Consider the following 22,997-nt stretch of genomic DNA (forward strand, 5'->3'; position numbering starts at 1 on the left):
AGAAAAAATATGTTCTTTTAGTCCCGTTTATTTTTTAGTTTAATAAACATTGACGATACGACAATTTGGAACTGAAATATGTGTAGGTACTTAGATTTTTTATTGAATTTGTTTTTATTAAATATAAGATTAAAATAACAGGAAAACTTTTTTTCAACAACATAAATATAAATAATTTTAAAAGTTCATCCAGAATAAACAATTTAAAAAAAATTGTATATATACTGTGATATAAAAATATTATTTTAAAATAATTACATTGCAGGTGACACTAGATATTTTCTTTTGAAAGGTAGGTCCTCGTTTTATCGTACCATTATTTAAACACGATCGGAGCGATAACCCTAAAGATTTTTACTACCTGCATAATGTCACAATGCATTGGATTGTAATGATTGCATCACTAGTCTGAAGAATAGATTTTTATTGAATAATTGATTTAAAGCTTTTTAATTTGCGATCGTCAATTTAATAGTTTAGTGTCGATGGACGAATTAAAATAACTCTGCTCGGCACCGCTCTGAGAAGTGAATCGAAATCGTTATTCTTGCAAAACGTGTACCCTGTGTTGCTCGGTGTTATGAATGGTTTGGAATAAAGTTTTGAATTTATTAATTATAGTGTATCTGAAAACTTTATTACTATTTTTAAGGTGGAAATGATATTATTTTAAAGGATTGAAAAAGTTTAATTTATTCTTCGGGCGTCCCCGATGTCACCGTTCACTACTGTATACCACATTGTTACTGTTAAAAAACTACAATATATTGACTTATATTCGATTCCAGTGCAGAGATAATGCGTCAAGTCTTACTCGGGCGTCCCCTACTTCTTTTACCATTTAAACCACTTTCTAAACACTCCTGACACTAATAAGAATAAACTTTGAAATTTTAGTAGTAGATTTTGAGTGTATAGGGGACAAACAAATAAACATTAATTTTTATAGATGTGGAAGATTGATTTAAAGTTTTTAATTTGCGATCGTTAATTAAATAGATTGGTGTCAATGGGCGAATTATAAGAACTAAGGTGGGCAATCAGGCACCGTTTTGAGAAGTGCATCGGGCGGACCGTCTGCAATCCGTCGCAGCCTTGGGGCGGCCGTTGGCTCCAGGCTGAGCGGGCAGCGACCAGCGACCAGCGGGCGGCAGCCGACCGCTATACCTTCCTGACTTTACCAGCGTGCCAGCCCAGGCAGAGATAGAAGACGAACGGCCGCTGTGATGTGAAGTGACGTGCACTGTCTGCGCCTGTATCGGTGGCTGTTTTATATAACGACTAATATATATTGCTGACTGAATGCCTAATTTACAACGAAACTTATATGTTTTCGCTGAACGTGGATTATATCAGAGCCTAATTATTAGCACGAATGTGATATTGATTGTTAAAAGCTTAGCTTTTGTCTAGTGTGTTTTTCCCGTGTTGCCAAAATTATAAAAATTACATTGCACATAACATTGCAATAAAGTGTCAATTTTCGTTATAATTACATTACTAATTATAAGGTTATCTTGGAAATATTTACCATTCTACTTATCTGAGGTTTAAACACCATACAGACATTCTTGAGGCAACGAATAGATTTAGCCTAGAAAGCAGACATTCTGCAAACGTTGCAATACTAGTTTTAAGGCGATGCCAGACGTAGTAATGCAAAATCATGTGTTTTTGGTTTGAAAATTTGGTCGCCTAGAAATGTTTCAGATGCTTTAATTAAATACTGCGAGTAGAATACATCTTGGCCTTTGAAATAATAGAGTATTTTTTAGATAAGTCTTTTTATAAGCCCAGAAAAAAATAATGTATAAGGCCTATGAAAACTGCTTTAAAGTTCAAAATCTCCTACTTACGAACCCATTTTCGGTTAAGATTTTATTGTATAATGTGGAAAATTTAATTATTTATAAATTGATCGAAAAAAAATTAAATATTTATGCCTGAACATCCACAAAATAAAATAAAAGGCCCTTTTTGGCCATGTTTTTTTCTTGCATAAATGAAAACAAGCGGATGGTGTTAAGCGGGAATTTAAACCTTATCGCCATTTACGTAAGGGTTATTATTGATAGCGGCTCAATTTAAAATATTACACGACGTAGTGCATCGCCTTAATGTAATGTATAACTCTTTTGATAACCCATTCCTCTTGTTGCTGTGACCTATATATTAAATCAAACTTCATAAAAAAGAATGTACTATCGCGAGGTCGGAACACGTTTTCATATAAATGATTATATATTATCAGGACAAATGCAGGTGCATGAACAAGTGTTCCGATACATTAGGAATGTACTATAAAATTGCCTGCAATCCCGTTTTTAACCGGATTTCTATATATCAGAAATACTAATTTTTCTCCGGGTGCTATAGCTATAATTGATATTTATAGATGTCGCTGACTTTGAAGAGGATTGATCTCTATTTCTTAACCTATGCATATAATATATGTAATATTTTCACTGTGGTGTTAACCAGTGAAATGTGGTCAATAGCAATACATCCTTTGTCCCAAAATGATGAGGTGCCTCAGAGCCAAGAAGCAGTGTAATTAGATTTATCACGCCTTAGTAAGGACGTTCTCAGGTGCAACGCCACCTCGTGTACGTAGCTTTAGGCACATTAATCCCTGTCGGATTCATTATCTTCCGGCCGCGTACCGTTATCTGGACTAATCTTATCGCTAATCGATGATATCTGGCGGCCGTCAAGCGATCGCTGGCGGCGGGAACTAAGTGCATCATTATTACTGGGGAAACTGTAGCACGAGCACTTGCACCAACGGGCACCAGTATCAGTGGCAGTGGCAGGCATGTGACGGTAAGACACTAGCCTGGCGTTGGTTCGCCGGTAATAGGTCAATACACCTGCTTCATATTTCATTCACCTCGTCACTCGGCCGAGGGTTGTGTCCTAATTCAAGGCAACCATTCAAGGATGCCAAAATTATCACTTACAGTTATTTTAACATTTTCATTTGTGGATTATGATCAGGTTACTAGTTACTAATTGCATAAATCCGGTAAAATATGATTAAGTTGACCGAAAATCAGCTTACATGCTTATTTTTGTTATCCGTACACATGTTGTTATTAAAATATTTTTATTTTTAAATGAGTCATTTTTTTTCATTTGGATTTTTTTCGGATTAAAAGCCTTACGGTAAGATACGAAAATAAGAATGACGTATCGCTTGCATCATTATTAATGATACGAGGTTCTATACTTCGATACGAATCAATTCAATCCCACTACAAGTAGATTTTTTTTAAATGTATGTTAGATATTATATAGTATGAGCATAATATATTTTTCAGCAGTCAAATATATATCTTGAAACCAACTCAATCAGCAATCCGTTAATTATAATCATATAGTTCGATTCCAGTCAAGATGCTTTTAAGTTAATCTTGCGAAGTTTTATTTTGGTTAATCCGTGCATTTTCTTTATCCTCTAAATTAAGCACCGGATTTTCGGAAGTTCAACAAACTCGTGCCAGAGGCGATTTTCATCGCGGATTTATTTGTGGACTTTGTTTTTTTGAAAATACGTAACATGATATTATTTTATCATAACTACATTAGTGATAAGTGAATGCACCGCACCTGTGTTTATCTTCAAAACACCTGTGGATGGCCGCTTATCTGCGATCCCACACCAAAGAACATTCCCAATACAGTTTCACACTCGCAACTCATTTTCTACTAGTCTATTCTGTCATACAATTGACGTATGCAGTATGCGAACAATGCACTCGCGAGGTCATTCTTCATTTAATTGTAATATTATGTAATGATACTTGTGAAAAATCACCGCGGAATGCTTCACAATGAATCAATTAACCCAAAGAAACAATAGTTGTTGTGAATCTGCGAACCCTGACAAGTTTCGAAGTCTTGGAATGAAGATTTAGTTTTGTTTCTATCCGTCTATATTTATTTGATCGTCGCTGGGTCCGATCGGGTTCAATACAAGTAGACCCAAAATGTAAGGTCAAAGGTTCAATCCCCTCTACCACGTCTAGCTAGGTGTTTGTATGTCTAATTCGAAGCCGATCAATTCGATGGGCGCTGATCACATCGAAATGAATCAGTAATGATGTGGGTAATCTTCGTCCACCGTCCTTCGTCCACCGTCCTTCGTCCTTGGTCATGGAAATGTTCCAGAAAGAAGGCAGAAGAAATAATTCTGTCACAAGCTGTGAAACTCACGCTCGCTTGTATTCAGAGAGAATCGTATTTTTTTTTCAGCATCAGTATTGACATTATTTGTCCGGCGTGCCGTCTAGATTCGTACCATTCCATTTCAAATTCTATTTCCCCTCTTTTAGCACTTTCTTTTCGCTTTGGACACTATGTCCAAACACAGCTAAACTTCATAATAGGATCATTGATTTAATTCTAAAAAATCACCTCGAGAGCGCTGTACCATAAATAAAATACAATTTAAACCCTAAAAAACATTGTAGTTGATGTTAATCATAAATTTAATTATAATATCTTACATGCATTATAATATAATAATTATTGAAAATATATTGACAATAACTGTACACATATTGCAACTACCAACCCATCAATCAACAATAATGAATTTAATGTGCAATATATTAGCTTAATGCGTGTGAAATTGTATATAATATGACACATTGTTACATTATTCATTCCATGTGCAGATAGATTATGTACACATGCATCCACTAACCACCATTGCAATCGTTTGAATTCTACATTAGCAAGATTAGTACGAACGTAACATAATATTTTAATATAATAATGTTAGGTATAAGGCAGATGATTTATTATTAAGTATTTAGTTCGATTATTTTATATTATTATCGCTAAAGTAAAAACATGTCTATCTCTTAATATTTCGTAACCTTTCGAAATGTAATTGTAATTATCATGTTTTGTGCAGGTGTAGTCATCGATCTGGGATGTTCTGAGTAGGTAATAACAACTAATAACCGATAACAATTACAGTTATTGACGCATGCTATGCACATCGACTGTGAAAAAGTAGATGGGAATAATAACCCCCCATTTTCGCTTTATTTTATTCTCTATAAAATACACGTCCTAGCAAAAAGACAAAAATTTCAGTCATTATTAAGTGTGAGAAAGGAAGACAAAAATACTCAAATTTTCATAAAAAAAAAAAAATATATATATATATATCAATATCAATGCTTTGGAGTTAAGAAAATAGGAATTATTTTGTTGAGATATCAATTTTATAGCACGGAAAATTCTCATAATAATTTCCATTGTGATGGGTGACACGAAAATAATTGAAAATTAGGCAGAAGGGAATAAGTTGCATTTCTCTAGTAGCCTATGAAATATCGAACAGAAAAGGGAATATTTCTAGTTTTCCTGAATTCCTTATTCTTATTAACCCTTTCACACCCGCATTATCTTTTCCACATGCAATTCCCTCGGAAAATGATTAGAATTTTTTGGTATATAATTTAATAAAATATTCTACGTTGATTTGGCTTAACATCGGACATCAGGGGTATTTTTTACAACGTAAGGTAAAGGTTTCCAACTCATTAATTCATCTTTAACTCGTAAAAATGTACCAAAACATATTGAATCAATTACTAAAGTGAAACATAAAATATTTTAACTAAAATTCTTTCCGAAATTAAGATATATTCGAGGATAGTAATTTTTAAAATCTAACCTAAATATTAAACGCCGAGAACCTTCTTCATTTTCTTTAAAGTTTTTACAATGGTTGGTTATTCCGTTCCACACTTTTCGAAAATATGCACGTCACTACCATTGTTAATTTGAATACACATTAAAATTCAATTACGATATTCTGGTGAATAACTGTGAACAGTGAATTGAACTGATATTATCATTATAGAACTAGTCTTTATGCTTTAAAATATATTTAATTCGTGTAGAAAATATTGATATCTCACCTTAAATTAAGTAATTAATGACGGCAGACGTTCGATGGAACGCACAATGTGCAGCTGTCAAAATATTTACAGTTTTTGCCGAGAATAAGGATTGCAACCGAGCTAATTAAAATAAAAAATCAGACGCCACATAGAAGAAATCAAAAACCTCACTTTTTAAATCGCTACAGTTACGTTTAAAAAAATCACATGGTTCGTGTTAATTTGAATTAATCCGGGGGATGAAAGGGTTAATTAACAGAATGCATATTATCTGTAATAATATGCAATTCTCCTTCAAATATACGGGATGATGTCATATCTAACCTAAATATTAAACGCCGAGAGCCTTTATCATTTTTTTTTTACAAGGGTGGGTTATTCCGTTAAATATTTATACGGACGATTTTAAAATGTTATTCTGACTATCTAAATGTAGAATTGGGACTTGTACGAGTATGACCAGTGTGAGGATATTCGTCCTTGCTGACGGACTATTGACATTTGGCCGTCAACGTTATGACCCATTTGAAATTAGTGCTGACGCCGACAGCTGCAATCCGTCACCTGCAAATAGGCCTAGTAATATCATGGAGAAACTGTCGACTCTTGATCCGATGGTGCACCTGTCACCGCGTGTCGTGACAAGTGGTTGATTATCGATTTTTAATTAGTATCGAGGAACGATTTTGAAGAAATTTCTGTACAATGCAAAATACCATTGATGTATTTCTATGCAAAATACACATCATTCGAGAACGGTTCCTATTTTCATTTTATGCACTTGTTCAGGCGAATGATACAAAATAATTGAAATTATATATTGTGTCAATAAAGTAACAGTCATTATGTTGTTACCATTCGCAAATGATACTTTAAACCTACTTCTAAAAGTATAAGCGATTTACCAAAAGATCAAAGATTATCAGTAGGTAAGAAGATGTTATTCGTTGTTGCATTTGTCGAGTGTCATCTAATTTGCTTTTCTTGTTCGTCCATGTCCGGGTAACGTGTTGGGGCAGGTTTACGATGTGACGTCATATTATTTATGTAGTCATGGGATTATTCAGCTGATTTTAATTGTTTAACATCTTTTTAAACATCGCCATCATAAAGAACATTTAAAAAAGTTTAAGTATCACGCCAACCATTTGAACGAAGAAACACCACCTTGGTATAAACAATAAATAAAATAATTTTTATTTTACACATATGCGTGGTAATTTTGAGCAACATTGAGTTGATATTATAAAGAATATGTGATGTAAATTTTAACTAAATCGGTTAGTAGATCTTGAGATATCTTGTACACGGTTCCATGATAACTCAACATAGTGACAATTCAACACACCTTTAAAAAGTGATATAGGTCATTAGAAACGATGAAAAAAAAATTAAACCTAACCTAACCTACTTAACCCAGTTAATAAAGTTTTATGTCATCACTTTCCGTGACTTTATATAACTTTTTAAAGATGTGATGAATTATAAATTTTGATGATTTATCCGGTCACCCTTGTACACCAGTTTGAAAAAAGTAGTTTCGAATAAAACGCAAAAAAAAAACAGTACGGCGTCAGCGTCTTAAAACCAAGTATTTTTTTAAATTATCTTCTGCGATTCCTGGCCTGTACCTGAGGTCTTCCATTGTTGCCGCGACGTCCTCCGACTTCTTTTAAGCAGCTCTTTTCAATTTCCTGGCCTTTCCTGTTGGCTGTAGATATTCGTCCGATCGCTACCTGAACTTCGGTCCGACTCTGCCGCGCTCACTTAATTATTGCTCTTACTTCGGAAACAGTCTGATTTTTGAAATGGATAAACATTTAAAATATTCTTAAAAGTATAAAAAAATTATTAACATTTTTTTAAATCTCAAAGTGGTGAAAACCCTTAAGTTAATGGAGGGTGGAACATCACACAACTCCGTCTGGCGTGACTCGTCTATAGCATTTGATTATTTTTCAAGTGTCATATCTTCATCTCCCCGAAGACTTCGAATTCTTCCATCCACCACGTACGTCAAGTGGCGCTCCTTTCTCTGTCCATCCGCTATATTAACTATTTAATAATTGAACATCGGTGGCTGAGTTGACATCGCGTTTGGTTCCCACTCAGGCGTAGTGTGTTCTATTCATCGGCTGGCTAAGTTCTCCATCACAACACAAGCAACATTTTCCGCTTAGTGTGGTGGTAGTAGGAGATTTTAAATTATTGTCAGGTTATCCGTAAACTGGGAATGTTTGTCTTTCTTCGAAAAAAAAAATATTCATTACGATTACAGCGATCGTGCATTCTTGGGGGTCGCTTTTGTTCTGCATTATGTCAGGGATCAAACTTAGATCCTCGCTCCCTCTGATTATCAAAAATGTAGTTTAGCAACGCCATCATCCAAAAGAAAAAAATCATGTCTAGATTGAAGATCAAGGGTATATTATACATATATATAATCATTTTGAATTAGATATTTCAGTTGTTTTATCCTTTACAATTCGATTCAATGTTATGTATGCAAAAATATTATCAACTTTAATTTTACTGAATGTGCCATAGCACATTCAATAATGAAATGATCGAGAGAAGAAGCTGTGAGCACTTGGCAGATCTCTTTACCTCTTCGTGTTCTCCCACTGCGCGTGTCTTAATTTCCCTCGAATCCAATTACCGTTATGATTTTCTCTGGACTACCTTTTCGGTTGCAAGTGTATGAGAGCAACATAGCAAAACAAGATAATTATATTTAATGGTATTACAACTTATATTAAGTTGTGCAAACTACCCACAACACCATACATATTTGCCTAGTCAAGTGTTGGCGTCATGTTCGTAAAATTAACGACAAACTAACAACGCTATCATTTTGAGATGTTTTAATTTTTCATATAATTTATCAGTACCTAATTAACGAATGAACATATTTATTTAATTTTTATGCACGTTGCGGTGGTATTAAAAAAATCGTAATGCTGATCTTGTGAGCCTGAACCGAATGTGTTAGCTGTTCCAGTCCGAAAGGGCGTAGGTAAATGACATATCGCTATTTTTCAGAAGACCCGAGACTGAAAATAAAAACATTTTTCCCACTCATAAAAGTATAAAAAACATGATACTAATCAAATCGTACTAAACATAAATTTATATGTATTGCATTCGCTTAGTTAAATTTTCAGAACAATCTAAGGCGAAATTACGTAATTTTATGAACATACGTAATAGGTACTACAACTATGTAATAACGAAAAATATCCTTAACACTCGTCACATGAGAACGGGTCGCTTCTACGATTCGTTCTTAAGTTCAACAGCTCGGCTGTGGAACGAACTGCCGGCCTCTGTGTTTCCTCCCTCCTACAACATGGGACTCCTCAAGACCCATGTTCACTCCTTCCTCTCCACAAAAAGACCCTCCACACAGCATCCCCAAAGATGACATAGGCCCTGAGGGAAATTATTTTCCTCAGGACCTCCTGTGTGGAGTTAATAAAAAAAAAAAAAACTATCTTATTGTATTGCAAAAAATTTTAAATTTGCAAAAAAAACTGTCCCCACTATTTCCACTTGAATTAATCATGCGAATATTTATATAATACATATTCTTTTTATCTTTCATAACATTTTTTACTAATGCAATATAGGGTTTTCCAATAAGAGGTGTTATTTTGATATTCAATCGAAAAAGATCAATGGTTTCGTTGCTTGTGTGGCACGTAGCGCCGTCTTGTTGAAAGTAAACGTTGTCCAGATCAATACCATCCAATTCCGGCCATAAAAAATCATTAATCATCTCTCGATAGCGATCCATTCACTGTAACTGTTGCTTCAGCCTCATTTTCGAAAAAGTAAGGTCCAATGACTCCGCCGGACCATAAACCGCACCAAACAGTCACACGTTGAGGATAGAAAGGCTTTTCAACAATAACTCTTGGGTTTGCCGAGCCCCAGATGCGACAATTTTGCTTGTTGACGAAGCTACCGAGGTGGAAATGGGCCTCATCACTCAAGATGATTTGCATTTGATTCACTCAAGTGAATGTTAATAATTTCAATGCGTTGTTGAAGCGTGTATCGTTCCACTTTTACTGGCGTAGTTTCTACTTGTCAAATGTCAAAAAATGACAGCTTCAAAAGTAACCTCTAACCTCTTATTGGAAAACCCTGTAGTATGTATTTCTTTTAATCTAGTTATTTAATTGCAATATATTATTATTACACATTGCACGAACCAAGTATTTTATTTAACTGCAAACTTTTCTTTCATTAATGTACTTAAACTCCTCTGCCACTCACAAGCAAATGCTTGTAATGGAAGAATAATATAAATCCCAAGATGTAAAATATATTATGTGTCTAATTGCAAACATAATTTATAAAAATATAATTATACTGCTTAGTTTACTATGGACTTGATTGCAGTCTTTACTATGTTTATCGTTGGAGTATCGACAAGCGATTAAGTTTATGTCACAAGGGTTATCTTTGCATCACGTGGCCTGGGCTTAAATAGATCTTCTCACAGATTCTTCAGCCAGTTTCGACCGGTATGTTATTTATATTAGACTTTATTATATTAGAACATTGTTCATGTAACTATGCAGTTACTTGTCTATGAACTCTGATTAAAAATAAAATTATAAATTAACTAACTAACTAACCATCACGCAATTTCCTCGTAGGGGTAGGCAGAGAGGACGGACCGCCAAACAATTCTGTCTTGACACACTACTACTTACCTCATTAACGTTAATACATCGTCTCATACTTACTCTTCTATTATTCTGACTCTTGACATGGTCTGATTCACTCGATTGTGCGATGTCTTCCTCGGGCGTCCCCGACTTCTATCTTTCATATTTGCGTTATATATTATCCGTCCACTTCTTTCTTCGTTCATCCGCTCTAGATGCCCAAACTATCTGAGCGTCCCTTTATTAATCTTACTCATCAGACAAGGCATCAAGACATAGATTTACCACACATGCGCCTCAGGGATCTCATTTCTACAGCGTTCAGTCTACTTTCATCCTTTCTCCGTCAGTTCCATGCCTCACTGCCGTAGATCAGGGTAGGTACCAGCATTCCATTGTGAACTGCTGGCTTCGCTTCTTTAGACAGTTTTTTGTTAGCCCTAACCGCGTTCAGTTCTCCGTTTAATGGAGTTACCTGCATTTACCCTTATTTCAATACCTTTATCAGCCTTCACATCTCTTATAAACATATTTCCCAAATACACAAATTCAACCACCTGTTCCAAGTATTTATTCCTCATTCACAACTATATTACACAATGTTTTAGTATTCTTTCTTTCAAACACCATGACTTTAGACTTAATTACATTCATCATTAACTCATTCTTCATACTCGTATTTACTTCGAAAAAAATAAAACTATGCCACTCATCTGTTTTCATCATACTTCAAAATTATCTATTTATAACGTTTGTGTGCGCAGAAGTTTTTTTTAAGGCAAATACTTGAAATTGACATTACTTGGGTATAGAGAAACGAATGTCACCTAATCCTCGCTAAGATTAACAATCGCACATAGAGGTTTTAATCTTACGTATACATACGCGAGCCGAACTGACAAGCTTAACCTCAACATATGGGAAAGGAACGAAGCAACCGCAAATAGCGCGAAACGCTGCTTGCAGTTGCTTCGTTCCTTTCCCCTAATTTGTGGCTCAGTTCGCGTTTCGGTTTGCAAATGTATACGTACCGTTACATAATATTATGCAGAAGTTATGTTGTATAACGTTTATTTTCACAGTTATTCTTGACGTTAATTTGTTATCTTTTCGTAGAGATTACGACTGTATAAGTTCTAATTGATAATTTTGTTCACTCTCGACTAGACTGATTTTTTAAACATCAAACTCGTGTTATTAATTCATTGTTTTTATGTTTAATTCTTTGTACTCCATTCATTAATTAATTTTTTTTTAAATGTAAATCTGTATATAAATAAATATATATTTATATACAGATTCATACAAATAAATATATATATTTATTTATATAAATCACCAATATATAAATAATCTGTATATAAATAAATAATGTTATTATTAATTTCTGCAAGTATTTTAGTTTTTATTATTGTGAGAGCTGTTTCAGCGTTCAAGGCCATCACAAGACCTAAACAATATGACAAATTTAAATAAGCTAATACCAGTCACTTCATTTTGAAATAATTAAGGAAACATTACTTGTTACATTACATTAATGTGGGGAAAGCAGATTTCAAAGTACCCCACAGAATGAATCTATTGGCACAATTAATTTCTCAGTAAATCGGTTTAACGTGTAATAAATCATTTAGGCATCATAAAAATTAAAAATGGCCGGGGGTGAATAGAATCATACAAATAAGTAACCTCAACGTGGACTAACCCCGGTTTGAAAATGGTATTGAACGCCGAAACAGCTGTCACAATAATAAAAAAAAACTAAAATACTTGCAAAACTTAATATCGTTATTAAATTTACGAAAATTACATGAAAAAAAAAACGCTTGACTCTTTACAGCTACCATGAAAGAATTAATTATTGCCATTTATAGTTGTCGAGTTTTTTGTGATGATAAATTCTGATTATTTATTATTGCTACGTTGTCATTATTTTCGTCGGATATAAATTGATTTAAACAGAAATTAATAAATTTATTTAATATCAATAATGACATCCATGCATTAAACATTTTCCTCTTTATCAGCAGCCGCCTATTCTTCGTGCTTGCAACCTGATATTACACTTAAATGAAGAATCAGCTAGAATCAAAGCAGAACTAAACTTGTTCAATAGCGATTTTTAAATATTTTCCCACAAATAAATATCTTCGCACTACGCAGGAAACTAGATATCTTGGTAAATAAATGAATTAAATGATTTGTGGAAATTGTGTTAGCTTAAATATTTAATCAAATTATATGTAAACATAGCTGGAATATAATAAAAACGCTGTTCATTTTCCTAGTAAACAAAACCAAATATTATTTTCACCCAGCCCCAGGGTTTTAGTTCAGGGTGGCCACAGACCAGCTAACCGGAATTTCTCACAAATTAATTATATAAAAAAAACGGTGAGGGATTTTGAAAGTTATTAGTGAATATTTTCGTCTAATCTAATATTTTGAATTACGAAGTTAGAACGATGATATTTCATATTGTGTGTTTTTTGCTATTATTTCTACAAACCCCATGTTGTTACGAAAGTTAATTTTATAAAATAATACATAATTACGTAGGATGTACGTAGGTATTTTTTGCAAAAATTCACATATTTTTTAATTTGTATAAAAAATTTAAGCTTCCACGAAGGTTGCCTGTTGGTTGATTCTTGAAAATCTACGAAGCGCGGAGGCCATTTTTTAAGGAATAAAATAATATAAAGTTAATATTTGAAATCTCTTATTGTGGCAACCCTGTGGATAGTTTGTACAACATGTTAGAAGGCGTTTCTCTCAATTCCCTTTCGTGTATTTATTTAACTGAAACAATAGAGTAACCATTTAAAATTCGAAAACACAATTTTATATTCTTCGTAAAAATCTGAAACCAAATAATGATTCAGTTAAAGCGAGTCAATATCATTTTTGTAGCTAAACCAAAGTAAATGTTAGGTCCCACGGCTTTTTGGGTTTTCTCTGTGAATGTTTTTTGTAGATCTATTTTTTTTTCACCATAAAATTAAAACTGTTAATCTTCGGCTGGCCGGTTAGCATTTCAATTATCTGAATGTTTAAAATAAAATATGATTACCACAACTTTCAGGCAATGAATTAATGGACATCTGTGGGATTTATTAATTTTTAACTTTCATTAAACTCTAATTTTGTTGCCTGGCTTTGTACATTTTTTTTTGACTCAGCAATATTTTATATTGTTTTTTGTTGTTGATTTATTTCAACAAATTTTATAAACAGTGGTAGAGCGGGAAACTTTCGGAGCCTGTGGAAAATTTGTACGCTGGTCCCCAAAAAAATATTATGCAAGTGTAAATTCATCTTATTCGTCGTTTAAATATCTTATACGTAAATAGGCAAAAATCTTCTGTTGACGAGCCACCGAGCCGAGTTTGTCATCCGGGCACCGGACGTAGTCTGTCATCTTCGCCACACGGAGAAAAATGAGTATTGCTAATTTATTAAGAATCTTTCAAATTATTATTCGTTATCCGGCCAAAAACGGGATTGCAGGCCCTTACGAAATGTAGTAATAGTTTTCCTGATAAACCTTTGCTAAAGTACGAATGCATTATCACGATGTCGGAACTCGTATTTATAATTTTTCGCATTTCGTCATTATAAGACGCAAATGCAGGTGCATTTACATGTGTTCCGATATATAAGGAATTTAATAAAAGTTTATCGGGAAACGACCTGCAATCATAGACTAATAAATCAATGCCTGCAATCCTTTAATTAAAATACGAATAATTTAAAAAGATTTTTAATATGATATAAATAGGTCCCAATGGTCGTCGACTGGTTTAAGACGCCTGACCCGGTAACAATTCCTAGTTGGGACCGATCTTTTTATTTTTCTGTCTTGTTATTTTTCATGTTTCGTTTAGTTTTCTTGGTATTATCTTCTTGTTCAACGATAGATTTTTAATAAATAAGCAATTCTCCTTTTCTCTGTGCTCTCACTGTCTGATAATTCTTCCCGACTTTCAACGTGGGCTCTAGTCGCATTCAGTCGATGTTGAAAAGGCACTCGGGAAACTTTTTCTTGTGACAGTATTTAATACACCCAATCAGAGTAAGGATCTCTTTCTGCAATTTATACTTTCTTCTTATTCATATTTTATTATTTTCAAGCGGTGTTTTGTACGTGGTAAAACAATTCATTCTAATTTGATTCTGTCAGATACACAACAAACAGTGATTCACAAGAATTATATTAACCTATAGGTGCTATGCTTTATTATAGCCAACAACGTTTAGTTCAAAGCATTGTAAACTTTTCATTACACGGCGTTGACAAGCAGTGGGCAGTGGGACATTGCTGTGTGTGTTGTGATTTAATTCAGTATTCCAGTGATGCCATTCCTACCGAAATTTCGGTAGATCTACCGATATTCATAGGAAATCTTACGCAATTTGAGGATTTGTGTAAATCGATCGATTTTTATTGAAAATCTACGGAATATTTTGAAAATTTACCAAATTCAGTTAAATCCAGCGATCTTAAAAAAAGGTTTTAAAATCTAAAATATTTTTAGGGAAAAGCACAAAATCCCCATTCAAATTTTCTCTAGAAATTTTATTTTGGCAAATTTCGTAAAAGATTCGCAAAATATTGTGGGGAATCCAGTACTGAGCATACCGTATGTTTGTATATCGAGAATACCTCATACCTACAAACTTATTCTGAAATCTAGAGAAATAACAACATTTTGGTCGACATTTTCACAATCCAGCACCTATTAATATTTTGACCACCTACCTTTTTTTTTTTCATCTCAAATCTACCGATTTTCATATCCTCGGCATGACATCACTGAAGTATTCAGTATTACGGTGTTCGATGTGGATGGTGTTACAGTGTGGATGGATTGCGAAACGTTATCACCGCTCGCACGGAACATTTTGGGCACTTTTCGACACACTCCGACCACTTTCACCTGAGCGCTGCGGTGACGCAACAGAAACGCACGGCTTCACCATGTGCTCGACTCTACTTCTACTTGGTGTTATTTTAGGGTGACATGTGTAACTTTATTCTTGGGATGACAAATCTAATATGCAGCGATAGTAATTATGTAACCACTTTTGCTTGTACTGATAAAGTAATAAGGTACTCATACGGGAAATTATGTTTGCAAGATTCATAATATGAATTAAACTACTTTGTTAAGTAAAACCATTATTGGGAATATGTTACACAGCGATCATATTCAAATAATTTTTACTATGAACGTGTTGTCTCAGTCACATAATATCGGTTAGATGGAATTGAACAATCTTTCGCTTCTGCTAAATGTGTTTTTTTTTTTTACTTAATTTAAAGTTTTATCAGTTTCGATTTCTGAAAACTGCCGTCAGCCCTAATTTATGATCATTGTGTTTTGATAATGTTAGAACAATTTTCACTTGTTATATTTTGACCGGTCGGTGGCTGAGATGACATCGCGTTTGGGTCCCTTTGGGCTGGCTAAGTCCTCCATCACAACACAAGGCACATTTTCGCTTTCTGTGGTGGTGGGGGGGAGATTTTCAAATATTAAGTTATCGAAACCCGAGAATGTCTTTCTTTTAAAAAAATACTAACAAAAATTCCACGTCCAATGTTTTTGTACTTACCTACTAGAACTCTTTTATTTTTATTAAAATATTTCTCTGCGGCTTTGAAAAAAATTCCAAATATTTTCCCTTTTTTATTTGGTATTTTTCTAACAAAGGGAAAATAAAAAAAAAACAGATACAAAAGGATCTTATAAACATTACCCGCTCTACGCTGATGCGTTGGCGTTTTGTATGAAAGAATCAAAGCAATGCGACGCAATCTCTTTGTATGCTTAACTTTATATTTGATAGTTTAAATACACACCGACAGAATATTTTATCATTTTGTTTCGACAAAGAATTGTTTTGCAATTGCCGAAAATTGTCTCAAAAGAATATTGAATATCAATAGATTGTTTGGCTTTGTCAAGTCCCCCTCGCTGTCTCGCAGCAGACCTGCCTACGAATGTGCCGGTATTGTGTTCCTTTCCAGACGGAGATTATCAGCAGCTGACTGGGTCTGGGTAGCGAGGTGCCTCTTGTCTCCGAGATGATCCCAGATAAGGGAATCGCCGAACTCTGTGCCCAAAATACTGAGTGCGCCACACAATGGCCTTTTCGCCTTTTGCACGTGTGGAGCAGCTCTTACAAAAATTTTAAGTCATTTATTCGCTTACATACCTTCTTTAAGTAGGTACATCAATAATGCATAGGTTTATCCATATGTTTTAAGCAATCTCCTTTCTGGACAGATAGTGTAATAAGATAGTCTTTTTTTTCATCCGATTTTCTCAATATTTAAATGGAATTATAAGCGAATAGGGGGAAAATAGAATATGATCGCATAAATTTGAAAAAAAATCCCCGACCAAATTTCAACCACAGCTGTAGGTTTTTTTTAGGGAATTTTAAAATCTATTTTCTTTGGTCTCTCTAGTAGACCATTACGCTACGGAAGCCGTCGTATCCCATATTGATTATCTCCTAACTCTCCTTTAAACGAACCTATCCAAGTTTTTATAATATTTGATGTTCATCCAAATTTCTGCTTAACCCTCGGCCCTCTTCCATATTCCAGAATCAAGTTCTGTTATTGTATCATTATTGGCCAATTGTTTCACAAAACTGAAATGATGAAAGAACTTGAATAGAACCATCATAGAACTTGAAAATCAACTTTAAAATTTGATGAATTGTTCAAATTCTGTGAAAGAACCCATCCTTATAGTGTTCTTAAAAATATTCCTAAGGAATGTCCAACTTATCTGACGAATGTATGCATCCATCTAATTTTATATCAATTATTCAAATCTCGATTCGCTAGCATTGTAATAAAAAAAAATCGCAACTGTTGACATTTAAAATGAAATAAAAAAAACTAAATGGCAAGCTGCTGCGATTATCTCAATTAGTTTTTTATTATCTATACATGTTCCATATACCTGGGAGGTGCACGAGATGCTGTAGGTTGTTTGATTATTATTTGTGATGATAAATTATATTCTTTGCGATCTGCGCAATTCGGTTGTGGGTGGCGGTGATCCAATCCGCCGTATGAATAATCGCTCGTTCTTTTCATATAATGATCCTGTTCAATTGACTTGATTGCTGCCACATATATCTTTAAACGGCTGGAAATATTACGTTTGTCACCTTTTGTATTTTCGAGAGTGAAAATATTATTGAAATCTGTAAAATTTTTGTATTTTTGTGAGTGCCACACACTCCAACCCAGAAGCTAATACAGTTACCAAAGATATTTCAAATTGAAACTCTGCTGGATCAAATCCAATATCTATAAAACGCTGACAAATGGGAAGCTACGTCTCTCACAAAGTACAGCGAAAAGATATTGGACATTTTTAAGAATAAGATCCCCTGAATCATTGGACGTGTGACGGACAAGGTGCAAATACATTGATAACAATATTATAAAATGACTGGTCAACAATAAGGCTTCTTTATTAGACGAAGGGATGTTATGAGGTCTTTACTTAATTAAGTGCACAGAGAATAGTATTGCCAATTCATAAATTCATAAAAACAGTTGTAAAATTACTTTGTGGCGTCATTTTAATTATATGAAAATTAAATACTTTGTATAGGTACACCACTTTTTAATCAATAATAATCTTCATGTTTCAAAGCCAATCGCTTCTTCGTCAGGATAATTAAAATTAATTAATTATATTCATTTTGATTATCATGATGAAGAAGCCATTGGCTTTAAAACATGTAGATTATTATTGATTACAAGTGGTTATAAAATATATTTAATATTCATATTATTAATAATCTCATCAAATTATTAGTAATCCGGTTTAAAAACGGTAAAGAAGGCCGTTTTCCGAAAAGCTTTTTGTAAATTCGTAATATATCGGAACATGTGTTCGTGCACCTGCATTTGCCTTGATAATATATAGTAAAAATGCGAAAATTTTAGGATTTTTACGAACACGTGTTCCGACATCTTGAAAATACATTCGTATTTTACTAAAAGTTTAACAGGAACCTATCAATTCATTCGTTAAAGGCCTGCAATCTCGTTTTTAAACGGATTACGAATAATTTGAAAAGATTCTCAATAGATTAGCTATACTCAATTTTCTCCGTGTGGCAGCGTTGGCAGCCAAGACTCTTGAAGCAAGATTTGTATTTTAGTGTTTTATGCCAAAATTCGCGATAGCAAAGAAGGAAGCCTTCTCTCTTGAAGTCTTCTGGGTACAATTTATAAACAATGTTACTAAATTTATTGTGACCAGTTTAAAATTCTTTATTCTCTTAGACGTATCTCGAAAGTTACTGTGAGATATTTATTAAGTATTTTTTTAAATGATCTTATTTGTAATATTACATTACTTTGTTACCGCGGGGTTAGAGGGCAACAATTAAATATTTTTTTTGTAAAATACTTACCCAATGCTCTGTGAATGATGGGGTTTTTTACACATAAAGAAAGAGTAATGCATTTACCCATTATATTAAATAAAAATTGCATCCTAAGTTAAACTGTCTGGAAAAAAGGGGCTTGCTTAAGTATGGAATGTGATATCGATTGCAGTGTGGTTGAAGACAGCTTGTGGCAGGAATTCATCTCGGCTTGAACATGCCACAAATAATCAGTTCTATTCTCCTTGTCAATGTGGTCCCCAAGACCGAAGCCCGTGATAGTGCAGGATAGGAAGATGCTTTTTGAGATGATACTCATCATCTCCAGTTTTAAATTAATGATTACGAAATCGAAAGGATCCATCGGTCACCAGCCTCATGCAGCATGGCCAAAAATCTCGGCTGTTGAAGAAGGAATGAAACTACTTCGATTTTGAACTCCTCGGCAAACGATGTGTCTAAAAAATTCCAGGGTTGACAATCTAACCAATGCACAATGGATAGTGAGTAAATACTGCAGGTGCCACACACCGACACCATATATGTAAATTAAGTAGAAGGATCCATACACCTTGTTACAAAACCTTTATGTAACAATTCTCCGTGAAAAGTGGTTTACAGGAAAGTATGTGAATTACTCTGTTACTTTGCACTTGCCGCTCTTATCTTTAATATTATGCCTTATAAGCCATTTAGTATTAACGGGTTAAATACTGAAAAGTAATTATCTGGATCGACACATTATTTAGTACACGTGTCTTATCTGATATCTTAAAAACATGTTTGCCTTCTACATAATAATATTATACTGAGACTCTTGATGATGCCTTTTCTGTACGTTGATATCGTTCTTATCCGAATGAGAGCTGTTTTCTTCATTTCGACCTAAGCACCAGCTCTAGATGTAATCTTTCTTATTGCTGATCTCATATATGGGTTCCATTATAATATCAATAAAATACAGGGTGTCTCAGGGATTAAAGTTCACTAAATTCGGGAGATGGAGAAAGATTGTTAAAAATATTTTGTTTATTTCCATACAAAATATTTTTCCGATTTTTCTTCTATAGAAACAATTCAACATTTTATCTTGAAAACTACCTTAAATCTTTTCAAAATTTTTTTTTTCTTTACTTATACTGATATGTAGAATCACCTCCCGAAGTTATTGCACCTTCCCCCTGACATCCCATATTCCTACCCAACCCTTCATTCTTTATTCCTTCCTAGAACTTCCTAAAAATCCACATATCATCCTCGAAGATGATATAGACCCCGAGAAAAATATAGGGTTTTCCAATAAGAGGTGTTATTTTGATATTCAAAGAAAAATGCCATTTTTTAATATAAATGATCGAATGTTTATTTCATTATAAAGAGGAAGGTATGCCGTTAATAGTGAAAAATAACATCAGTCAAATGACCACCACGACCACGCCTACAGGACCATATCCTTTTCATGAAATTTTCCATAACCAAATCGCAAAGTGGCTGCCTTATGTCCTCGATAGCCTCACGAATTCCATCTTTGAGGTCTTGAATCGACGCTGGGCTGTTGGCGTAGACCTTCTCTTTCACGTGGCCCCAAAGGAAGAAGTCGCAAGGTGTTAAATCACAAGATTTCGGTGGCCAATTGTGATCACCTCTTCGAGAGATAACACGGTCCGGAAACTTTTGCCGTAAAAGATCAATGGTTTCGTTGCTTGTGTGGCACGTAGCGCCGTCTTGTTGAAAGTAAACGTTGTCCAGATCAATACCATCCAATTCCGGCCATAAAAAATCATATTATGGCCGGAATTAAATACACATAACACCTCTTATTGGAAAACCCTATAATTATCCACAGGGCCTCCTAAAGTTAATGTAGAAAAAATCTCCAAAAGCAAAAGCTGGTCAAGTGCGGGACCCACTCTCCAACCTTTGATGCATTCTGTCTGCAGATACGTAATATTTCCGGAATGCGGGTGTACCGAAATATCACAACAGTTCTCTTGCTAACTTTATTTATAATATGATGGGTGTAACTGAATGTTTGTGTTGTCTGTTTGCAGTACCGTGCGATCCCTGTCGCTGCTAGTGCCTGGCGCCCGCGCCACGGAGGCGGAGGGGCGCGCGCGGGGCAGCGCCGCGGGGCCCGATGCGCAACCACACATGTCCATTGTCGCCGCGGAAAATGCGGGGTGAGTACCTACCGACTAGAGTAACAACCAGCCAACAGCGCTACCAATACTGAACACACACATATCGTACTACTGACCATTCCTCCATCCGGAAAACCATTGGAAATCCTGTACGGACTTTGTCATCTTCATCTTAAATATGCTTTGATTAAAAACTGCAGATGGAACACATCTTAGCCTTTGAAATATTAATATACATTAATAACAACGAACCACTTGGGGCGACCTATGGCCGAGGTTTTGGTTATCCAATAGATGGTTCCCGGGGCGACGGTACCCAAACCCGTCTCCCAAATTGAAAATAACTGGATTGCAGGCCGTTTCCTATTAAACTTTTAGTAATTCCTAATATAGCGCCCTTGAGGTGATTTTTCACGAAAACGGCGCTATATAAATTAGCCAAATATTACATCAGAACACGTGATGATGAACCTGATAATATAAAATGATGAAATGCGAAAATATTAGATTTTTTTATGAACACGTGTTCCGACATCGCGATAACACAGTTTTTTAAGAAACCTTTTATATATATATTCATTCGTTACAGGCCTGCAATCCTATTTTTAACCGGATCACGAATAATTAGAAGAGTTTATCGATAAGTTTTCTCAGTACAATTTAAAATAATTAAAGTCGACAGTGAATAGGTAATGTTGAAAGTAAAGTATAATGACATTGTCATCTTCATATTTCATTTTTTGTCTCAATCTTTACTTTCCTTATAAGTTGAGACGTTTTAATGTGTTCCGTTTTGTCCCAAGGTTTTGTTGGGAAACCACAGATTGATTAGCCATGCTCTAAGTTAAAATGGAAGGTAATTGGTTTTCGACCAGTTCAATCAGTGGAATTCCCTCGTTGGTGGTGGAATTACGTGTATTTATATTTGGCAGCATAGAACATCATAATCTCCTAGAATGGTCGGTACTGTCACGTCAACATGAGTTGCAATTTCTCAGCCGAATAAAGACGGCCAAAAATCTTGATAGGTGCGATAGACACGCTATTGTTGGCCAATCTGTTGGATAAAACCATAATAAAACCTTGATACATCTCGTAAAAAAAAACTTTTTCAGGTTTGGCGAACACAAAACCGCAATGTATTCTAATGTCGGCTGTGCTAATGCCAATAATCATTGCGCTTGTATTGCTGAGATAATGATTGTTTCGAAAAACCCCTACATGGCCGCATGCAAACCGGTTGAATCAGGTGATTCCTTTTTCTTTATCTTGAACTCTGGATGATTCGAGTTTTAATTTTCAATACATCTGTTGTTCAAAGATACTTCCAACTTATATTGTTCATTCCGTCGGTAATGTTTTCATACTGAAGTGTTTTGTTATTTTTTAATCAATTGTTTTCATTTTTTAGAAATGAGTTATAAGTTACCCTTACCTAAAACTTCAAGTCATAGATAAACTACGTACTAGAAACTTGAAATTTTCAAAATGAGCCAAGTTTGCTCGTTGTTGAACGTCTAAACTTTCCTCATATTTTGTTTAATAACAAGTTCTCTCGGGGCTTCCACGCCCCTATGACGCCCGAAGGACCTCCCTTGCCGATACTAAATTCGTATTTATATTCTCATCTCTTTGAATTAATCGGTTTTCCTGTAGCATCACGGTACTATGGCGTATTTCTGTAATTAGCAGGAAACTTTTATGACACGATATCTGTATTGAACTTAAATCAATTTTATTTTATTGAAGATAACGATTTTTAACAATACTTTTATTTATTTGTCTGTTTGTATTCATTCCAAAAATCGAACTGCGAACTTCCGATT

At 34.5% G+C, this 22,997-nt stretch overlaps 1 protein-coding gene across 2 annotated transcripts in view; it reads left to right on the forward strand.

The window, feature by feature from the left end:
* LOC149424099 (uncharacterized) overlaps nucleotides 1-22,997 on the forward strand; it is a 357,901-nt gene that overhangs the window by 97,892 nt on the left and 237,012 nt on the right. For both annotated transcript variants that reach the window (XM_089651270.1, XM_089651272.1), the window contains exon 2: nucleotides 21,082-21,210. In XM_089651270.1, the coding sequence (XP_089507396.1) occupies nucleotides 21,182-21,210 (29 nt within the window). In that variant the 5' untranslated portion in view covers nucleotides 21,082-21,181. The remainder of the gene's footprint in view (nucleotides 1-21,081; nucleotides 21,211-22,997) is intronic.

The sequence above is a fragment of the Hesperophylax consimilis genome, chromosome 4 (assembly GCF_061612785.1).
Source record: "Hesperophylax consimilis isolate HC1 chromosome 4, BYU_Hcon_1.0, whole genome shotgun sequence".
Taxonomy (NCBI): Eukaryota; Metazoa; Arthropoda; class Insecta; order Trichoptera; family Limnephilidae; genus Hesperophylax; species Hesperophylax consimilis.